The sequence below is a fragment of the Phyllobates terribilis genome, unplaced genomic scaffold (genome assembly GCF_046119375.1).
Source record: "Phyllobates terribilis strain yellow unplaced genomic scaffold, ASM4611937v1 Scaffold_12__6_contigs__length_324123572, whole genome shotgun sequence".
In the NCBI taxonomy this organism is placed as follows: Eukaryota; Metazoa; Chordata; class Amphibia; order Anura; family Dendrobatidae; genus Phyllobates; species Phyllobates terribilis.
The window spans coordinates 86,325,933-86,344,604 of NW_027362772.1; the positions used below are offsets into that span (position 1 = coordinate 86,325,933).

Sequence of the window (18,672 nt, forward strand, 5' to 3'; positions counted from 1 at the left end):
ACAAGGAGGTACTTGGGGGGGTCACATACTTCTCTGGGCACTTACCCAGTGTCACCAGCTCATATAGCAAAATGCCAAATGACCACCTGCAAGAAAAGATGAGACTGTGACATAACTGCTGCCTGCCAATCATCACCGTTTACCCGCCCACTCTCAGGGGTCACTCACACGTCCCCCCAGACTCCACCCACAATCAGGGGTCACTCACACGTCTCCCCAGGCTCCGCCCACTATCAGGGGTCACTCACACGTCCCCCCAGACTCCGCCCACTATCAGGGATCACTCACACGTCTCCCCAGACTTCGTCCACTATCAGGGGTCACTCACACGTCCCCCCAGACTCCGCCCACTATCAGGAGTCACTCACACGTCCCCCATGACCCGCCCACTCTCAGGGGTCACTCACAAGGCCCCCCAGACTCCGCCCACTATCAGGGGTCTCTCACACATCCCCCCTGACCCGCCCACTCTCAGGGGTCACTCACACGTCTCCCCAGACTCTGCCCACTATCAGGGGTCACTCACACGTCCCCCCAGACTCTGCCCACTATCAGGGGTCACTCACACGTCCCCCAGACTCCGCCCACTATCAGGGATCACTCACACGTCCCCCAGACTCCGCCCACTATCAAGGGTCACTCACATGTCCCCCAGACTCTCCCACTATCAGGGGTCACTCACACGTCCCCCAGACTCCGCCCACTATCAGAGGTCACTCACATGTCTCCCCAGGCTCCGCCCACTATCAGGGGTCACTCACACGTTCCCCCAGACTCTGCCCACTATCAGGAGTCACTCACACGTTCCCCCAGACTCTGCCCACTATCAGGGGTCACTCACACGTTTCCCCCAGACTCCGCCCACTATCAGGGGTCACTCACACATTCCCCCAGACTCCGCCCACTATCAGGGGTCACTCACACGTCCCCCCAGACTCCGCCCACTATCAGGGGTCACTCACACGTTCTCCCAGGCTCTGCCCACTATCAGGGGTCACTCACACGTTCCCCCAGACTCCGCCCACTATCATGGGTCACTCACACGTCCCACCAGACTCCGTCCACTATCAGAGGTCACTCACACATCTCCCCAGGCTCAGCCCACTATCAGGGGTCACTCACACGTCCCCCAGACTCCGCCCACTATCAGGGGTCACTCACACGTTCCCCCAGACTCCGTCCACTATCAGAGGTCACTTACACGTCTCCCCAGACTCCGCCCACTATCAGGGGTCACTCACACGTTCCCCCAGACTCCGTCCACTATCAGAGGTCACTCACACGTCTCCCCAGGCTCCGCCCACTATCAGGGGTCACTCACATGTCCCCCCAGACTCTGCCCACTATCAGGGGTCACTCACACGTTCCCCAGACTCCGTCCACTATCAGGGGTCACTCACACGTCTCCCCAGACTCCGTTAACTATCAGAGGTCACTCACACGTCTCCCCAGACTTCGCCCACTATCAGGGGTCACTCACACGTCTCCCCAGACTCCGCCCACTATCAGGGGTCACTCACATGTCTCCCCAGGCTCCGCCCACTATCAGGGGTCATTCACACGTCTCCCCAGGCTCCGTCCACTATCAGGGGTCACTCACACGTCCCCCAGACTCCGTTAACTATCAGAGGTCACTCACATGTCTCCCCAGACTCCGCCCACTATCAGGGGTCACTGACACGTCTCCCCAGGCTCCGTCCACTATCAGGGGTCACTCACACGTCTCCCCAGACTCCGCCCACTATCAGGGGTCACTCACACGTCTCCCCAGGCTCCGCCCACTATCAGGGGTCACTCACACGTCTCCCTAGGCTCCGCCCACTATCAGGGGTCACTCACTCGTCCCCCAGACTCCGTTAACTATCAGTGGTCACTCACACGTCTCCCCAGACTCCGTCCACTATCGGGTCACTCACACGTCCCCCAGACTCCGCCCACTATCAGGGGTCACTCACACGTCTTCCCAGACTCCGCCCACTATCAGGGGTCACTCACACGTCTCCCCAGACTCCGTCCACTATCAGGGGTCACTCACACGTCTCCTCAGACTCCGCCCACTATCAGGGGTCACTCACACGTCTCCGCAGGCTCCGTCCACTATCAGGGGTCACTCACACGTCCCCCAGACTCCGCCCACTATCAGGTGTCACTCACACGTCTCCGCAGGCTCCGTCCACTATCAGGGGTCACTCACACGTCTCCCCAGACTCCGTTAACTATCAGAGGTCACTCACACGTCTCCCCAGGCTCCGCCCACTCTCAGGGGTCACTCACACGTCTCCCCAGACTCCGTCCACTATCAGGGGTCACTCACACGTCTCCCCAGGCTCCGCCCACTCTCAGGGGTCACTCACACGTCTCCCTAGGCTCCGCCCACTCTCAGGGGTCACTCACACGTCTCCCCAGGCTCCGCCCACTCTCAGGGGTCACTCACACGTCTCCCTAGGCTCCGCCCACTCTCAGGGGTCACTCACACGTCGCTCTTCTCGGTAATGTCCGCGCCCTTCAGCCGTTCCGGTGACTGCCACTTCAAAGGCACCTGGGCAGCTCTCCGCACAGGGACGGATCCGCTCCGGTATTGTATGGCGGCCAGACCCAGACCACAGAGCTGGACACTGAGATCTTCATGGAGAAGCAGGTTACACGCGGCCACGTAGCCATGGACCAGATCGTGGGTCCCCGACAGATATTCCTGGGGGGACAGAGGGGTGCACATGTAGGGGATGTCAGTAATACAGTGCAGACCAAAAGTTTGGACACACCTTCTCATATAAAGATTTTTCTGTATTTTCAGGACTATGAAAATTGTACATTCACACTGAAGGCATCAAAACTATGAATTACCACATGTGGAATTATATACTTAACAAAAAAGTGTGAAACAACTGAAAATATGTCTTATATTCTAGGGTCTTCACAGTAGCCACCTTTTGCTTTGATGACTGCTTTGCACACTCTTGGCATTCTCTTGATGAGCTTCAAGAGGTAGTCACCGGAAATGGTCTTCCAACAATCTTGAAGGAGTTCCCAGAGATGCTTAGCACTTGTTGGCCCTTTTGCCTTCACTCTGAGGTCCAGCTCACCCCAAACCATCTCGATTGGGTCCAGGTCTGGTGACTGTGGAGGCCAGGTCATCTGGCGTAGCCCCCCATCACTCTCCTTCTTGGTCAAATAGCCCTTACACAGCCTGGAGGTGTTTGGGGTCATTGTCCTGTTGGAAAATAAATGATGGTCCAACTAAACGCAAACCGGATGGGATAGCATGCCGCTGCAAGATGCTGTGGTAGCCATGCTGGTTCAGTATGCCTTCAATTTTGAATAAATCCCCAACAGTGTCACCAGCAAAGCCCCCCCACACCATCACACCTCCTCCTCCATGCTTCACGGTGGGAACCAGACATGTACAGTCCATCCGTTCACCTTTTCTGCGTCACACAAAGACACGGTGGTTGGAACCAAAGATCTCAAATTTGGACTCATCAGACCAAAGCACAGATTTCCACTGGTCTAATGTCCATTTCTTGTGTTCTTTAGTCCAAACAAGTCTCTTCTGCTTGTTGCCTGTCCTTAACAGTGGTTTCCTAGCAGCTATTTTACCATGAAGGCCTGCTGCACAAAGTCTCCTCTTAACAGTTGTTGTAGAGATGTGTCTGCTGCTAGAACTCTGTGCGGCATTGACCTGGTCTCTAATCTGAGCTGCTGTTAACCTGCGATTTCTGATGTTGGTGACTCGGATAAACTTATCCTCAGAAGCAGAGGTGACTCTTGGTCTTCCTTTCCTGGGGCGGTCCTCATGTGAGCCAGTTTCTTTGAAAGTGTCCCCAAGTGCAGTTGCAAAAACCATCAAGCGCTACAAAGTTTTCCCAGTTTTTCGGACTGACTGACCTTCATTTCTTAAAGTAATGATGGCCACTCGTTTTTCTTTACTTAGCTGCTTTTTTCTTGCCATAACACAAATTCTAACAGTCTATTCAGTAGGACTATCAGCTGTGTATCCACCAGACTTCTGCACAACACAACTGATGGTCCCAACCCCATTTATAAGGCAAGAAATCCCACTTATTAAACCTGACAGGGCACACCTGTGAAGTGAAGACCATTTCCGGTGACTACCTCTTGAAGCTCATCAAGAGAATGCCAAGAGTGTGCAAAGCAGTCACCAAAGCAAAAGGTGGCTACTGTGAAGAACCTAGAATATAAGACCTATTTTCAGTTGTTTCACACTTTTTTGTTAAGTATATAATTCCACATGTGGTAATTCATAGTTTTGATGCCTTCAGTGTGAATGTACAATTTTCATAGTCATGAAAATACAGAAAAATCTTTAAATGAGAAGGTGTGTCCAAACGTTTGGTCTGTACTGTATATACATACCACCAAAAGGCCCGACCCCCAATACATAGGAGCATCAGTGAGACAAGGGAAGACAGACAATGGGGAGGGACATACACTTATCAGATCACAAACTCCCTGGCTCCTTCTTCACACACATGGCCTTTTCCTCTTTCTCCAGACTCCCTTTGTCCTTTTCCTCCTACTCAAGATCCCTCTGTCCTTTTCCTCCTTCTCCAGGTACCTCTGTGATTTCCTCCTCCTCCAGATCCCTCTGTCCTTTTCCTCCAACTCCTCCAGACCCCTCTGTCCTTTTCCTCCAACTCCTCCAAACCCGTTATATTTGTCCTCCTCCAGATCTCTGTCCTTTTCCTCCTCCTTCAGATTCCTCTGTTCTTTTCCTCCAACTCATCCAGACCCCTCTGTTCTTTTCCTCCAACTCCTCCAGATCCCTCTGTCCTTTTCCTCCAACTCCTCCAGACCCCTGTCATTTTTCTCCTCCTCCAGATCCCTCTGTCCTTTTCCTCCTACTCCAGATACCTATGTCCTTTCCGCCTCCTCCAGATCCCTCTGTCCTTTTCCTCCAACTCCTCCAGACCCATCTGTGTTTTTCCTCCAACTCCTCCAGACCCCTGTCATTTTTATCCTCCTCCAGATCCCTCTGTCCTTTTCCTTCTACTCCTCCAGACCCCTCTGTGTTTTTCCTCCAACTCCTCCAGACCCCTGTCATTTTTCTCCTCCTCCAGATCCCTCTGTCCTTTTCCTCCTCCTCCAGATCCCTCTCTTTTTCCTTCTCCTCCAGATCCCTCTGTCCTTTTCCTCCTCCTCCAGACCACTCTCTCCGTCTCCTGATCTCTCTGACCTTTTGCTCATCCTGCTCCAGGACCCTCTGTCCTTTTCCTCCTCCTCCATGCCCTCTGTCCTTTTCCTCCTCCTCCAGACCCCTCTGGACTTTTCCTCCAGCTCCCCAGACCCCTCTGTCCTTTTCCTCCTCCTCCAAATCCCTCTGTCCTTTTCCTCCTCCTCCAGACCCCTCTGTCCTTTTCCTCCACCTCCAGATCCCTCTGTCCTTTTCCTCCTCCCACAGATCCCTTTGTCCTTTTCCTCCTCCTCCAGATCCATCTGTCCTTTTCCTCCTCCTCCAGATCCATCTGTCCTTTTCCTCCTCCTCCAGACCCTCTGTCCTTTTCCTCCCCCTCCAGACCACTCTCTCCTTCTCCTGACCTTTCTGATCTGTTGTTCATCCTACTCCAGACCCCTCTGTCCTTTCCTCCTCTTCCAGACCACTCTCTCCTTCTTCTTACCTCTCTGACCTTTTCTACCTCCTCCTCCAGACGCCTCTGTCCTTTTCCTCCTCCTCCAGACCTTCTTTCCTTTTCCTTGTCCTTCAAACCCTCTGTCCTTTTCCTCCTCCTCCAGACCTCTGTCCTTTTCCTCCTCCTCCAGGCACCTCTGTCCTTTTCCTCCTCCTTCAGACCTTCTGTCCTTTTCCTCCTCCTCCAGACCACTCTCTCCTTCTCCTGACCTTTCTGATCTTTTCTGATCTGTTGTTCATCCTACTCCAGACCCCTCTGTCCTTTTCCTTCTCCTCCAGACCACTCTCTCCTTCTCCTGACCTCTCTGACCTTTTTGTTCATCCTACGCCAGACCCTGTGTCCTTTTCCTCCTCCTTCAGAGCCTCTGTCCTTTTCCTCCTCCTCCAGACCACTCTCTCCTTCTCCTGACCTCTCTGACCTTTTTGTTCATCCTACGCCAGACCCTCTGTCCTTTTCCTCCTCCTTCAGACCCTCTATCCTTTTCCTCCTCCTCCAGACCACTCTCTCCTTCTTCTGACCTCTCTGACCTTTTCCACCTCCTCCTCCAGACCCTCTGTCCTTTTCCTCCTCCTTCAGACCCTCTGTCCTTTTCCTCCTCCTCCAGACCACTCTCTCCTTCTCCTGACCTCTCTGACCTTTTTGTTCATCCTACGCCAGACCCTCTGTCCTTTTCCTCCTCCTTCAGACCCTCAGTCCTTTTCCTCCTCCTCCAGACCACTCTCTCCTTCTTCTGACCTCTCTGACCTTTTCCACCTCCTCCTCCAGACCCTCTGTCCTTTTCCTCCTCCTTCAGACCCTCTGTCCTTTTCCTCCTCCTCCAGACCACTCTCTCCTTCTCCTGACCTCTCTGACCTTTTTGTTCATCCTACGCCAGACCCTCTGTCCTTTTCCTCCTCCTTCAGACCCTCAGTCCTTTTCCTCCTCCTCCAGACCACTCTCTCCTTCTTCTGACCTCTCTGACCTTTTCCACCTCCTCCTCCAGACCCTCTGTCCTTTTCCTCCTCCTTCAGACCCTCTGTCCTTTTCCTCCTCCTCCAGACCACTCTCTCCTTCTCCTGACCTCTCTGACCTTTTTGTTCATCCTACGCCAGACCCTCTATCCTTTTCCTCCTCCTCCAGACCCTCTGTCCTTTTCCTCCTCCTCCAGACCACTCTCTCCTTCTCCTGACCTCTCTGACCTTTTGTTCATCCACACCCCTCTGTCCACCACTATCAACAGACTCCATCCCCATCATCCTGTCCACTCCTGTGTCCTGGGATTGTCCTCCGTTGCGTCACTTACCAGACCGCTGGCCACTTGTAAAGCCATGGAGTACACGTCCTTCTCAGTGATCCTGGGGGCGCCCCCCTCTGAGGCTCGGGCACCCTAAACATGAGAGACATTGGACAGTTAGTATATATACCCCTTCTTTAAAGGGTCTCTGTCATCACAGAATGACTCTTCACACCCAGCACAGGCGCTCGGTGCATCATGGCGGCCACACATTTACATCCACCTCCCCAACGGCTGGTGTTACATCTATCTCCACCTTGCTCTATGAGGCCAGAGCTGTCAATCAAAGAAGAGGTGGTGGAGATTATGGGAAAACAAGCAGGTGGGAAGGTGCATGTAAATGATTGGCCGCCATGATGCACCAAGCGCCTGTGCTTGAACGGTCATTGACTACAATCTATTGCTCCCTGTTATCAGCCATTACTGGGGGAGGTGACTGTAGGACAGGTGAGTACAATCTATTACTCCCTGGTATCAGCCATTACTGGAGGAGGAGACTGTAGGACAGGTCCCTGCTGAGAGTAGCACCTGCCTCCTGAGCTCCAGGACATCCAGGAGGAGGGTCGTCGTCTGCCTCTCTTCTCCCCAGGGAGAGGCAGGCCTACTGGGAGGCCGGCATGGCTTCCCAGCCTCCTATCCCCCGGTCTATGCCAGCGGGGGAGAAGGAGCCTCAACAACCGGCCCAGGAGGGAGTGAGGAGATCGGGAAGAATACATCCACCTGCTCCAACCCCGAGACTGTTCACCGCCCGCCCAGAGAGGGAGACCGGGGCACCCCAGGCCCCAGGAACAAGAGCCCAGCAAGATCCTGGGGGGAGATGAGCTCCAGCGAGTCCACAAGTTCCTTCTCCTCCCGAGTGGTCGCCATAAGGCGGAAGTACGAGGACGCCGGCAAAGCACTAACCCAGCTGAAAGAGGAGCTGAGGGAGGCCCGGGTCCTGAACACCCGGGCGTCCAACAAGGAAAGACCCGCGACCTCCCAGAGGTTTAAAGCCCTCAGAGACGAGGTGGTCAGGTTAGTGCTCCTCCGGGAGGGGATTGAGAAAAGCGCAGGTCCCTTCCTGGAGAGGTTTAAGAACCAGCGGGGGTTCTCGGAAATGAAGGAGTTAAAAACCTCAGGACAACCACCAGCCAGCGTCCTTAGCGAAGAGGAGGAGGAGGATGAAGAGGTGACTGGAGTCCCAAGTGCTGGAGCCAGTGAGGGGCAGAGCCGGAGCTCAAGCGGTCTCCCTGCAGGGCAGAGGACTCCCACAGCAGAGGCTGGAGTGTCGGGGGAGGAGGAGGAAGGAGGACTGCTGAGGGAGATCCGACTGCTGGAGTCTACTGTAGACCTGACTGAGTTTTCTTTCGGTGAGGACGAACCAGTGGAGGAGACAAAGAAGAAGAAGACCGGAGGAGCTGCACAGGAGGTGGTGAGTTACAAGTATGTACCATTGTCTGATGTTGCGCCTGCCACCTCCTGTGGAAACCCCACCAAACCTAAAGGCACGGGCTCTGCAGTGGGTCTGAGGCAGAGGCAAGGTGGGGAGAGGAGGACGTTCGGCGATGCTGCTATCTATGTGGGGAAGAGTGCAGGGGGCGAGGCTGTGGAGGTACTCACGGCGCCGGACATAGGAAATCCTGTGGAGTTTCCCTCCCTGCCCTCTGCGGCAAAGCCGGTTATCACCGGGGCCGGGGAGGCCGGGAGGGATGTAAAAAAAATATCTGTGAGGAACACTGGGCGCACTACTACAACAGGGCACCCAAAAAAGACACTAAGGCCCCAAAGTCCGTGGGTACAGGGCGGCAGCGGTGCCTGACAACCAGTCTGCCCAGAACAAGGAACAAAATGTTGCAGGAGAACAACAGCAGAAAGCCAGCACCAACCAAGGGAAAACGGGTGTGGTACTCCCCTCCCCCGGCCCAGCAGGTGTGAGTGCAGAGACACCAGATACAAGGGAAGAAGGAATGGATGTGACTGTGGAAGGTGCAGAGAACAGAGGAATAAATGCTGGTAATGGGGTGATGGGAGGTGGTGGTATGAGTGGTAATGGGGTGACAAGTAAAGGGAATGAAAGTAGTGGTGCAGCGAATGATGGGAGTAATAGGGGAGTGAATGATGGGAGTAGTGGTGCAGCTAATGATGGGAGTAGTGGTGGAATGAATGATGGGAGTAGTAGTGTATCAAATGATGGTAGTAACAGTGGAGTGAATGGTAGGAGCAGTGGTGAAGTGAATGAGGAAGGTAACACTGGTGTTGGTGGGGAGGAAGTAGGCGCTGGTCCCGCTGCCCCCCCCAGCATTGGTGGGGGCTTCAGCCCAAAGCTATTCAGGAGCTGTCAGTGCTGGGGGTAGTAGTGCGCCCTCGTCTGGTGGCCCTGGGGATGGTGACTTGCAACAGCAGCTCCTGAACGCCCTGAGGATTGGGGAGAGCTCCATCACTGTAGAGGGGAGGGAGGTTGATCTGTCTTTCTGGATAGAGAGACATGGTCTTTCAGCCTTCCGAGATAGAGGGGCAGAGACTGTCTGGTCTCTGCCGACACAGGGCAGAGGAGTAACCGTAGGAACGTGGCCCGCCTTCAGTGGGTAAGCAAGGATGCATGTCCTGATAGGTCGAAGGTGGTTGAGCTCCTGCTGGGGATGGGCTTTGCGGCATATGACATCTTTGCCTTGATCCATCCCTACGGGACCTCCTACTTCGATGTCAGCTTCGTGAGACCGGAGGGCCTTGAGCTTTTCTGGTCTCGCCATGAGCTGGCTCGGAGTCGCCCAGAATGGCATGGTTTCTTTCCCCTGGCAATAACTCGCCAAAATTCAGTCAGGAAGGTGACCGTTTTGACTAGTAATGAGTCGCTTTCCTGTATGGACATTACCACCTGGGTGAGTCGATACGGAGAGGTCACCAATATTCCCGAAAAGAATCTGGATGACCATGGTATCTGGTCAGGGGCCTGGACCTTCATGGTGAGATTGAAGGTTTCGGGAAACACTGTTACCCATATCCCCTCCTCAACCTTTTTGGGGAGGGATAGGATCTTGATTTTCTACCGGGGGCAGCCTAAGGTCTGTCACAGGTGCGGTAGCCCCACACACTTCAGTGCGCAGTGTACCACCCAGAAATGCGCACTGTGTGGGGACCTCGGTCATCTTGCTGCTGCCTGTCGCAGGATTAGGTGTAACTTGTGTGGTGACCTCGGTCACCCGTTCAGTCGCTGTCCGCGTTCCTTCGCCAATGCGGTCCTGAAAGCGGCGAGTGCGGGACAGGCGAAAGCCGGGACTAATCTTGCCGGTGAAGGGACCAGTAGAGGCGGGGGAGGCAGGGATCCGGTGAGGAGCAAGCTGCCGCCATCCACCATCAGGCGGCAGGAGAAGCGCCGTGGGGACAGGGGGCAGGGAGTAATGTTCCTAAACTCTGACCCAGGTACTTCACTTGCAGCTGAGGATCCTAAAGACAGCGAATTGAGTGAGGAAGTCAAGAGACTTGAAAGGGAAGAGCGAGAGGACGCCACGTCTTCCCAGGAACCCTCTTCTGGTGACAGTCTAGATGAGGGAGAGGGGGAGTGGTCACAGAAAAAGAAAAAAGGTAACAGAAAAACGGCCAGAGGTAGGAGGGGGACCAGGTCTCGAGCTGCCTCTTTGGAGTGCGACCCCTCTGACTCTCTGACCGTGATCCAGGCGCCATTGGAGGGTTCAGTCGCCCCCCCTCTGGTGGATCTCCCATGGACTTCCCTCCGGGAGGGGAGGATGGGGACCCGGGGCCGGAGGTTGCGGACAAGGTGGTTGGGGCTCCGGAGATGGCTGGGTCTTCCTCTCGGGGGGGGGGGGAATACAAAATCCTCTGGGTGGGGGGACTAAACCAGGACCACCAGACAAGGGCAAGAATGTATGTAAGGAGAGAATGGATGAATCTGTTTGTCTTAAGCGCACTAAAAACCCGTCGTTATCGGAGGAAGAGGTTGGGACTGTCAGTGGTGGGAAGATAAAGGCTATCTAATTCAATCAATCATGATGGCGGCACCCACCCCGTTGACGCTGGCAACTATTAATGTTTGCAGCATAAAGTCAGATGCGGCAAGGTACACGGCCTTTCATTTTCTCGGCCAACTTGACTCTGACATTTTGTTTTTGCAGGAGACCAGGTTGACCGATATATCAACCTGGCATAAAGCAAGGCGGGAGTGGAGGCATGGGCCCTCCTACTGGTCTCTTGCGGCCGAGCCGTATAGCGGGGTGGCGGTCCTTTTTAAGACTGCAGCGGTTGAATGCAGACGAGTGATCGAATTAGAAATGGGGAGATGCTTGATCCTAGATATCTCCATGGGGGGACAAGAGCTTCGGCTCATTAACATCTATGGTTCCCAGTCCAAGTGGGACCGCAAATGTCTCTTCCTGAAGATCAAACCTTTTTTATTTTCGAGTCGGCAGGTGGTCTTCGGAGGGGATTTCAACAATGTCACGAGATCCTGTGATAGAGGAGGTTCCGGAGACCGGCTGGCTTATGACTGCGTCGTGTTAAACAGGATAGTGAGTGAGGCTCGCCTGGTGGATGTCCACATCCGGCACAACCCGGGCGACACGGGATTCACCTTTTTTAGAGGTAGTCAGTGCAGGTCTAGGCTAGACAGGTTTTATTTGAAGGAGGAGGCCGTCTCTTCACCGTTGTCGGTTGTGGAGGTGGAGTTCTCCAATCACTGTTTGATTATGTTTTCTCTGAACGTTACAGAGACTCCTCGGATGGGAAGAGGCTATTGGAAGCTGAATTCATCACTCCTTGAGGAAGAAGCTGTAAGACGGTCTTTTGAGGAATTCTTTCAGAGCCAGGTACCATTGCTGGGCCTAAGTAACACTAAGTCGGAGTGGTGGGAGATGTTCAAACATCGGGTGGCGAGATTCTTCCGGCAGCTCTCGAACCTCAGAAGCCTGAACAGGGATCGCCTGTATCAGAGCCTGAGGAGGAAACTCGAGCATCTTGTCTCGACTGGAGGTAGCCGCGAGGAGATCTCCAGAGTGAAGTCCTTGCTGAAGAGGTGTCAGTACGATAGGCACGCATCTTTGGTTTTCGAGAGGGACTACGGGAAGTACTGCTCGCCCAACCCTTACAGAAACTGTAAGATGTCAGTGAATAGTAAGATAGTGACGGGGCTGGTGGACAGTACGGGGAGTACCGCTTATGTTTTGTATCCTGTAATGTATTGCAGTTATGTCATGTAGTGTATTCTTCTATAAGTAAAAAAGACCTACAATCTATGACTATGCACTGATATAACCTCACACTACTGCCCCCTTATCACACTCGTGCCCCCCTTATCAAGCTTGTGCCCCCCTTATCACACTCATGCCCCCCTTATCACACTCATTCCCCCCTTATCAAGCTTGTGCCCGCCTTATCACACTCGTGCCCCCCTTATCACACTCGTGCCCCCCTTATCACACTTGTGCCCCCCCTTATCACACTCGTGCCCTCCCTTATCACACTCGTGCCCCCCTTATCACACTCAAGCCCCTTCTATCACACTCGTGCCCCCCGTTACCACACTCGTACCCTCTGTATCACACTCATGTCCCCCTTATCACACTCGTACCCCCCTTATCACACTCATACCCTCTTTATCACACTCATGCCCCCCTTATCACACTCGTTCTCCCCATCACACTCATACCCCCTTATCATACTTGTGCCCCCTTATCACGCTCGTGTCCCCCTATCACACTCATGCCCCCTTTATCACGCTTGTGAACCCCTTATCACACTCATGCCCCCCTATCACACTCATGCCCCCTTTAACACACTTGTGCCCCCTATCACACTCGTGCCCCCTTTATCACACTATTGCTCCCCCTTATCACACTCATGACCCTTGTTATCACATTCGTGCCCTTATCACACTCATGCCCCACCTTATCACACTCATGCCCCACCTTATCACACTCGTGCCCCCCAAATCACACTCGTGCCCCCCATCACACTCGTGTCCCCCCTTATCACACTCGCACCCCCCTTATCACACTCGTGCCCCCCCTATCACACTCGCGTCCCCCCTTATCACACTCGCACTCCCCTTATCACACTCGTGCCCACCCCTATCACACTCGCGTCCCCCTTATTACCTCCTGCGGGTTCCTGAGGAAGGTGAGAAGGTTTCCGTAGCTCATGGCCTTCATGATGATGCTCGGGGGTCTCCTCTCGGTCTGACACCACAGCATTGTTACCAGACTGTTGTGATTACAGACCTGGACATAAAACTTCATCAGGTCGATGAAATCCTGCACTTCTCCGGGGCTGCAATGCTCTGCAGAGGACACATGGGCAGGGGGCACGTCATTCTGTGCTCCTCTCATTACTGACACCCCCAGAGACGCCCCTCTTACCGGACAGCTCCTTTAGGACAACATGCTGACTGTCCTCCCCCGGGCAACACAGGTCCCCCCGACTAATGGGACCAAAGTGGCCGTCACACACCAGCACCCTGCGCTCCAGCGTCCACCCCGCGGGCAGCTGTTTTTTCTCCAGAACCGGATCTGGAACATCCAGCGAATTTTCAAAGACCCCCGCAGCATTCACAGCCCAGTCCTCATAGAGACCTGGAAAAGGGGACAGATGAATAGTATGTTGTGTATATACACAGTGGTGTGAAAAAGTATTGGCCCCTCCTCCCTGATTTCTTATTCTTTTGCATGTTTGTCACTTTTTAAAATGAAGGTCTTTATTATTAAGGGAAAAAGAAATCCAAACCTACAGGGCCCTGTAGTGATTGCCCCCTAAACCTAATAACTGTTGACCCCTTAGCAGAAGCAACTGCAATCAAGTGAAATGAGTCTTTACAACGCTCTGGAGGAATTTTGGCCACTCATCTTTCCAGAATTGTAATTCAGCCACATTAAAGGGTTTCCGAGCATGAACCGCCTCTTAAGGTCCGGCCACAGCATCTCAATAGGACTAAGGTCAGGACTTTGACTAGGCCACTCCAAAGTCTAAATTTTGTTTTTTCTTAAGCCGTTCAGAGGTGGACTCGCTGGTGTGTTTTGGATCTTCTGGATCCTTAACCCCTTCATGACCGCAGCATTTTCTGTTTTTGCGTTTTCGTTTTTTTACTCCCCTTCTTCCCAGAGCCATAACTTTTTTTTATTTTTTGGTCAATATGGCCGTGTGAGGGCTTATTTTTTGCGGGACGAGTTGTACTTTTGAACGACATCACTGGTTTTACCATATCGTGTGCTGGAAAACGGGAAAAAAAATTTCAACTGCGGTGAAATTGCAAAAAAAGTGCAATACCACAGTTGTTTTTTTGTTTTGTTTTTTACCACGTTCACTGAATGCTAAAACTGACCGGCCATTATTATTCTCCAGGTCATTACGAGTTCGTAGACACCAAACATGTACAGGTTTTTTTTTATTTAAGTGGTGAAAAAAAATCCAATGTTTGCTAAAAATGAAAAAATTGGCGCCATTTTGCAAGACCCGTAGCGTCTCCATTTTTCGTGATCTGGTTAACAGACGCGGGTGGATCGCGATTCCACCCACAGCTGTTGCGGGCACGTGTCAGCTGTATAGATCAGCTGTCATGTGCCCGGAAAGGGCGGGCTCAGTGCCAGAGCCTGCACCAAACAGGGGGATCTGACGTGGGGCGTACTATTACACCCCACGTCAGAAAGGGGTTAAAACATAAATTAATTGTGGTTGATCACATCTTTGGGAAGCTGAGTACAATTTCCCTAGCCACACACAGGCCTGATTACTGCCACCCCTGTTCTCAATCAAGAAATCACTTAAATAGGACCTGCCTGACAAAGTGAAGTAGACCAAAAGATCCTCAAAAGCTAGACATCATGCTGCGATCCAAAGAAATTCAGGAACAAATGAGACACAAAGTAATTGAGATCTATCAGTCTGGAATAGGTAATAAAGCCATTTCTTTGGGACTCCGGCGAACCACAGTGAGAGCCATTATCCACAAATGGCGAAAAGATGGAACAGTCGTGAACCTTCCCAGGAGTGGCCGGCCATCCAAAATTACCCCAAGAGCGCAGCGACGACTAATCCAAGAGGTCACAAAAGGCCCCACAACAACATCCAAAGAACTGCAGGCCTCACTTGCCTCAGTTAAGGTCAGTGTTCATGACTCCAACATAAGAAAGAGACTGGGCAAAAATGGCCTGCATGGGAGAATTCCAAGACAAAAACCACAGCTGACCAAAAGGAACATAAAGGCTCATCTCAGTTTTGCCAGAAAACATCTTGATGATCGCCAAGACTTTTGGGAGAATACTCTATGGACTGACGAGAAAAAAGTTGAACTTTTTGGAAGGTATATGTCCCATTACATCTGGTATAGAGGTAACACAGCATTTCAGAAAAGGAACATCATACCAACAGTAAAATATGGTGGTGGTAGTGTGATGGTCTGGAGCTGTTTTGCTGCTTCAGGACCTGGAAGACTTGCTGTGGTAAATGGAACCATGAATTCTGCTGTCTACCAAAAAATCCTGATGGAGAAAGTCTGGTCATCTGTTCATGATCTCAAGCTGAAGCGCACTTGGGTTATGCAGCAGGACAATGATCCAAAACACACCAGCAAGTCCACCTCTGAATGACTTAAGAAAAGCAACATTAAGACTTTGGAGCAACCTAGTCAAAGTCCTGACCTTAATCTGATTGAGATGCTGTGGCCACACCTTAAAGAGGCGGTTCATGCTCGGAAACCTCCAATGTGGCTGAATTACAACAATTCTGCAAAGATGAGCGGCCAAAATTCCTTCAGAGCATTGTAAAGACTGATTGCAGTTGCTTCTGCTAAGGGTTCAACAGTTATTAGGTTTAGGGGGCAATCACTATCACACAGGGCCCTGAAGGTTTGGATTTCTTTCTCCCTTAATAATAAAGACCTTCATTTATAAACTGCATTTTGTGGTTACTTGTGTGATCTTTGTCTAATATTTACATTTGTTGTGATCTGAAACATTTAAGTCACAAAGAATAAGAAATCGGGTAGGGGGCAAACACTTTATCACACAGGGCCCTGTAGGTTTGGATTTCTTTTTCCCTTACTAATAAAGACCTTCATTTATAAACTGCATCTCCTGGTTACTTGTGTTATCTTTGTCTAATATTTACATTTGTTTTGTGATCTGAAACATTTAAGTCACAAAGAATAAGAAATCAGGAAGGGGGCAAATACTTTTCACACCACTGTATATATACACTGTATAAAGCACAGTGCAGACATTACATACACACAGTAATGCACAGACGTCTTATCTACACCTGTCACTTATTCACAGGTTATGGAGGATCTCCACAGGAGATTGTGCCAGATAACTTGGAGAACTTCCCTCAGATCTTCTGTGCGTGAGACTCAGGCCACGGCCCCACTATCAGTATTCGGTCAGTATTCGGTCAGTATTCTTTCTCAGGAGTGGGTGATAAATGCAGAATTGGTGACTTGTTTCTATTCTATTCAATTCTCTGATTGTTCCTCATCTGGTTTAGGCTCCCACTCCTGGGAACAAATACTGACCGAATACTGACCGAATACGGATAGTGGGGCCGTGGCCTTATGCGGATCCTTCTGTCTCTTCATGGGATCCCAGACAGACGGGATGATGTGAGATCAGGGCTCCGGGGCCGAATCACCACCTCCAGGGCTTCTTAGTTGCAGTTGTATGAAGATGACTTCTGGTCGGTGGATGGAGCAGCTGGTCTCCTCGGCTGCTGCCAGTTCTGAGCTGATGGCTCTGCTGGACATCTTCCAATATTGAAGGGCAGTAACATGATGTGTCTCGTCTTCTGCACTGTTTCCCCGGCCGCCCCTGCGTCTCTGCTCCTCAATGTTGCTCATTTCTTCGTGCTTGCTCTTGAACAGCCCAGTAGGTGTGACATTTTTGCCTGGGAGAGACCTTGCTGATGCAGTTTAACTACCTGGTCAGTCTTTCCAGGGTGTATGACCTGTGACATGATCTGTCCTCCACAACCTCACCTTTCTAGCAGAGTTTGTCTGTTCCTCACCCACATGTAGTGTAATCTGACAGCAGTATGACGTAACACGCAGACACACATTTACTCTCTACCTTTGGTTTTCCCTTTTGATTCTTTTCTTTTTTCTCTCTTTCCGCAGATTGACCTCCATAAGATAATGGCGACTATGATGAGGGTGGAGCCTGAGAGGAGCGCCGGAATGATGATGACCGAATTCTGCCAGCCGTTCTCATCTGAGGAAAGGAGCACACAATCCATACAGATCCCCCATATACAGCACCTCATATAGGGAGGCAGATACCGGGGTACGGAGGGGTGTCAGTGTACGCATCGCTGGTCCTCTGCCTTCGCTGTGCATGCTAATCACCCGCTTCTTGGCAGGAAGGAGTCTGGGAAAGTCGACCATATTGTTAACTCTCACCTTTCTGGGAGTATTGCATAGCACTTACTGCGTTGGAAATCCTCGGATGAGTTCATGGTGAGCTGCCGCGGGTCCATGTGTCAGCGCCAGGGTCTCTCTGGGCCTCAGCCGCTCGTCAGTCCCTGCAGGGAAGGGGGGCACTGAATATTACTGGAAATGGTTTATATCATCTAATAACCCCGATCCCGCCGATACCAAATCCCATCACCCTGCATGAGAGCGGTCTGCGGTCATGTGACTAGAGCACGGAAAAGCTCCACCCCCGAGGAGCAGCTGCACCCATAAAGCCCTGCCCCCATAAATACCGTCCTCTCCCAAAAACCTTGTACCTGACTCCCAGACCTATGAATGTCAAGTAATATGTAGTCAAAAGAGTGGGGGAACATAAACCAGGAGAGATGGGAGACCAGAAGAGCAGCACAGTGCAGTAACCCTCCCTAACACAAGGGGGCAATAGACTGAGTGTCGGGCAGATAAGTTCAGTCTATTGCCTCCTGTTATCAGCTCAGAGAAGTGTAACTGTCATTTTCAGGAGAGCTAGCAGCAGAATATCTATCTGCCACCAGCTCCTCCCCCTCTGAGCCTGAGTCTAGCCCCTCCCCCTCTGTGTCCACCTCAGCTCCTCCCCCTCTGTGCATCAGTCTAGCTCCCCACCCTCTGCGCAGAGTCCAGCTTCTCCCCCCTCTGTGCACAAGTTCAGCTCCTCCCCCCTTTGTGCCTGCCTCCAGCTCCTCCCCCTCTATACCCACCTCCAGCTCTTCTCCCTGTGCCTGAGTCTAGCTCCTCCCCCTCGGTACTCATCTCCAGCTCTTTCCCCTCTGTGCCTGCATGCAGCTCCTCCCCTTCTATGCCTACCTCCAGTTCCTTCCCCTCTGTACCCAAGTCCAGCTCCTCCCTTTCTATGCCTGCCTCCAGCTCCTCCCCCGTGTGCCTGAGTCTAGCTTCTCTCCCTCTGTGCCTGAGCCAAGCTCCTCCCTCTCTCTGACTGCCTCCAGCTCCTCCCCCCTGCTGACTGCCTCCAGCTTCTCCTCATCTGATTGCCTCCAGCTACTACCCATCTCACTGCCTCCGGATCCTCCCCAATCTGGCTGCTACCAGCTCCTCCCTCTCTGTGCCAAAGTCCAGCTCCTCCCCGACTGCATCCAGCTCCTCCCTGACTGCATCCAGCTCCTCCCCATCTGACTCCAGCTCCTCCCCATCTCTGACTGACTCCAGCTCCTCCCCATCTCTGACTGTCTCCAGCTCCTCCCAATCTCTGTCTCCAGCTCCTCACCATCTGACTCCAGCTCCTCCCCATCTATGACTGACTCCAGCTCCTCCCCATCTGACTGCCTCCAGCTCCTCCCTATCTGACTCCAGCTCCTCCCCATCTCTGACTG

The 18,672-nt window shown here is 52.4% G+C and overlaps 1 protein-coding gene across 1 annotated transcript in view; it reads right to left on the reverse strand.

Moving 5' to 3' along the window:
* LOC141172152 (tyrosine-protein kinase STYK1-like) overlaps window positions 1-17,456 on the reverse strand; it is a 63,603-nt gene extending 46,147 nt beyond the window's left edge. The window contains exons 1-7 of the mRNA XM_073656027.1: window positions 17,322-17,456; window positions 16,965-17,105; window positions 13,269-13,481; window positions 13,008-13,189; window positions 6,931-7,014; window positions 2,475-2,692; window positions 46-86 (exon numbers count right to left, since the gene is read on the reverse strand). Of these exons, the coding sequence (XP_073512128.1) occupies window positions 46-86; window positions 2,475-2,692; window positions 6,931-7,014; window positions 13,008-13,189; window positions 13,269-13,481; window positions 16,965-17,105; window positions 17,322-17,370 (928 nt within the window). The 5' untranslated portion in view covers window positions 17,371-17,456. The remainder of the gene's footprint in view (window positions 1-45; window positions 87-2,474; window positions 2,693-6,930; window positions 7,015-13,007; window positions 13,190-13,268; window positions 13,482-16,964; window positions 17,106-17,321) is intronic.
* Window positions 17,457-18,672: the final 1,216 nt, after the last annotated feature.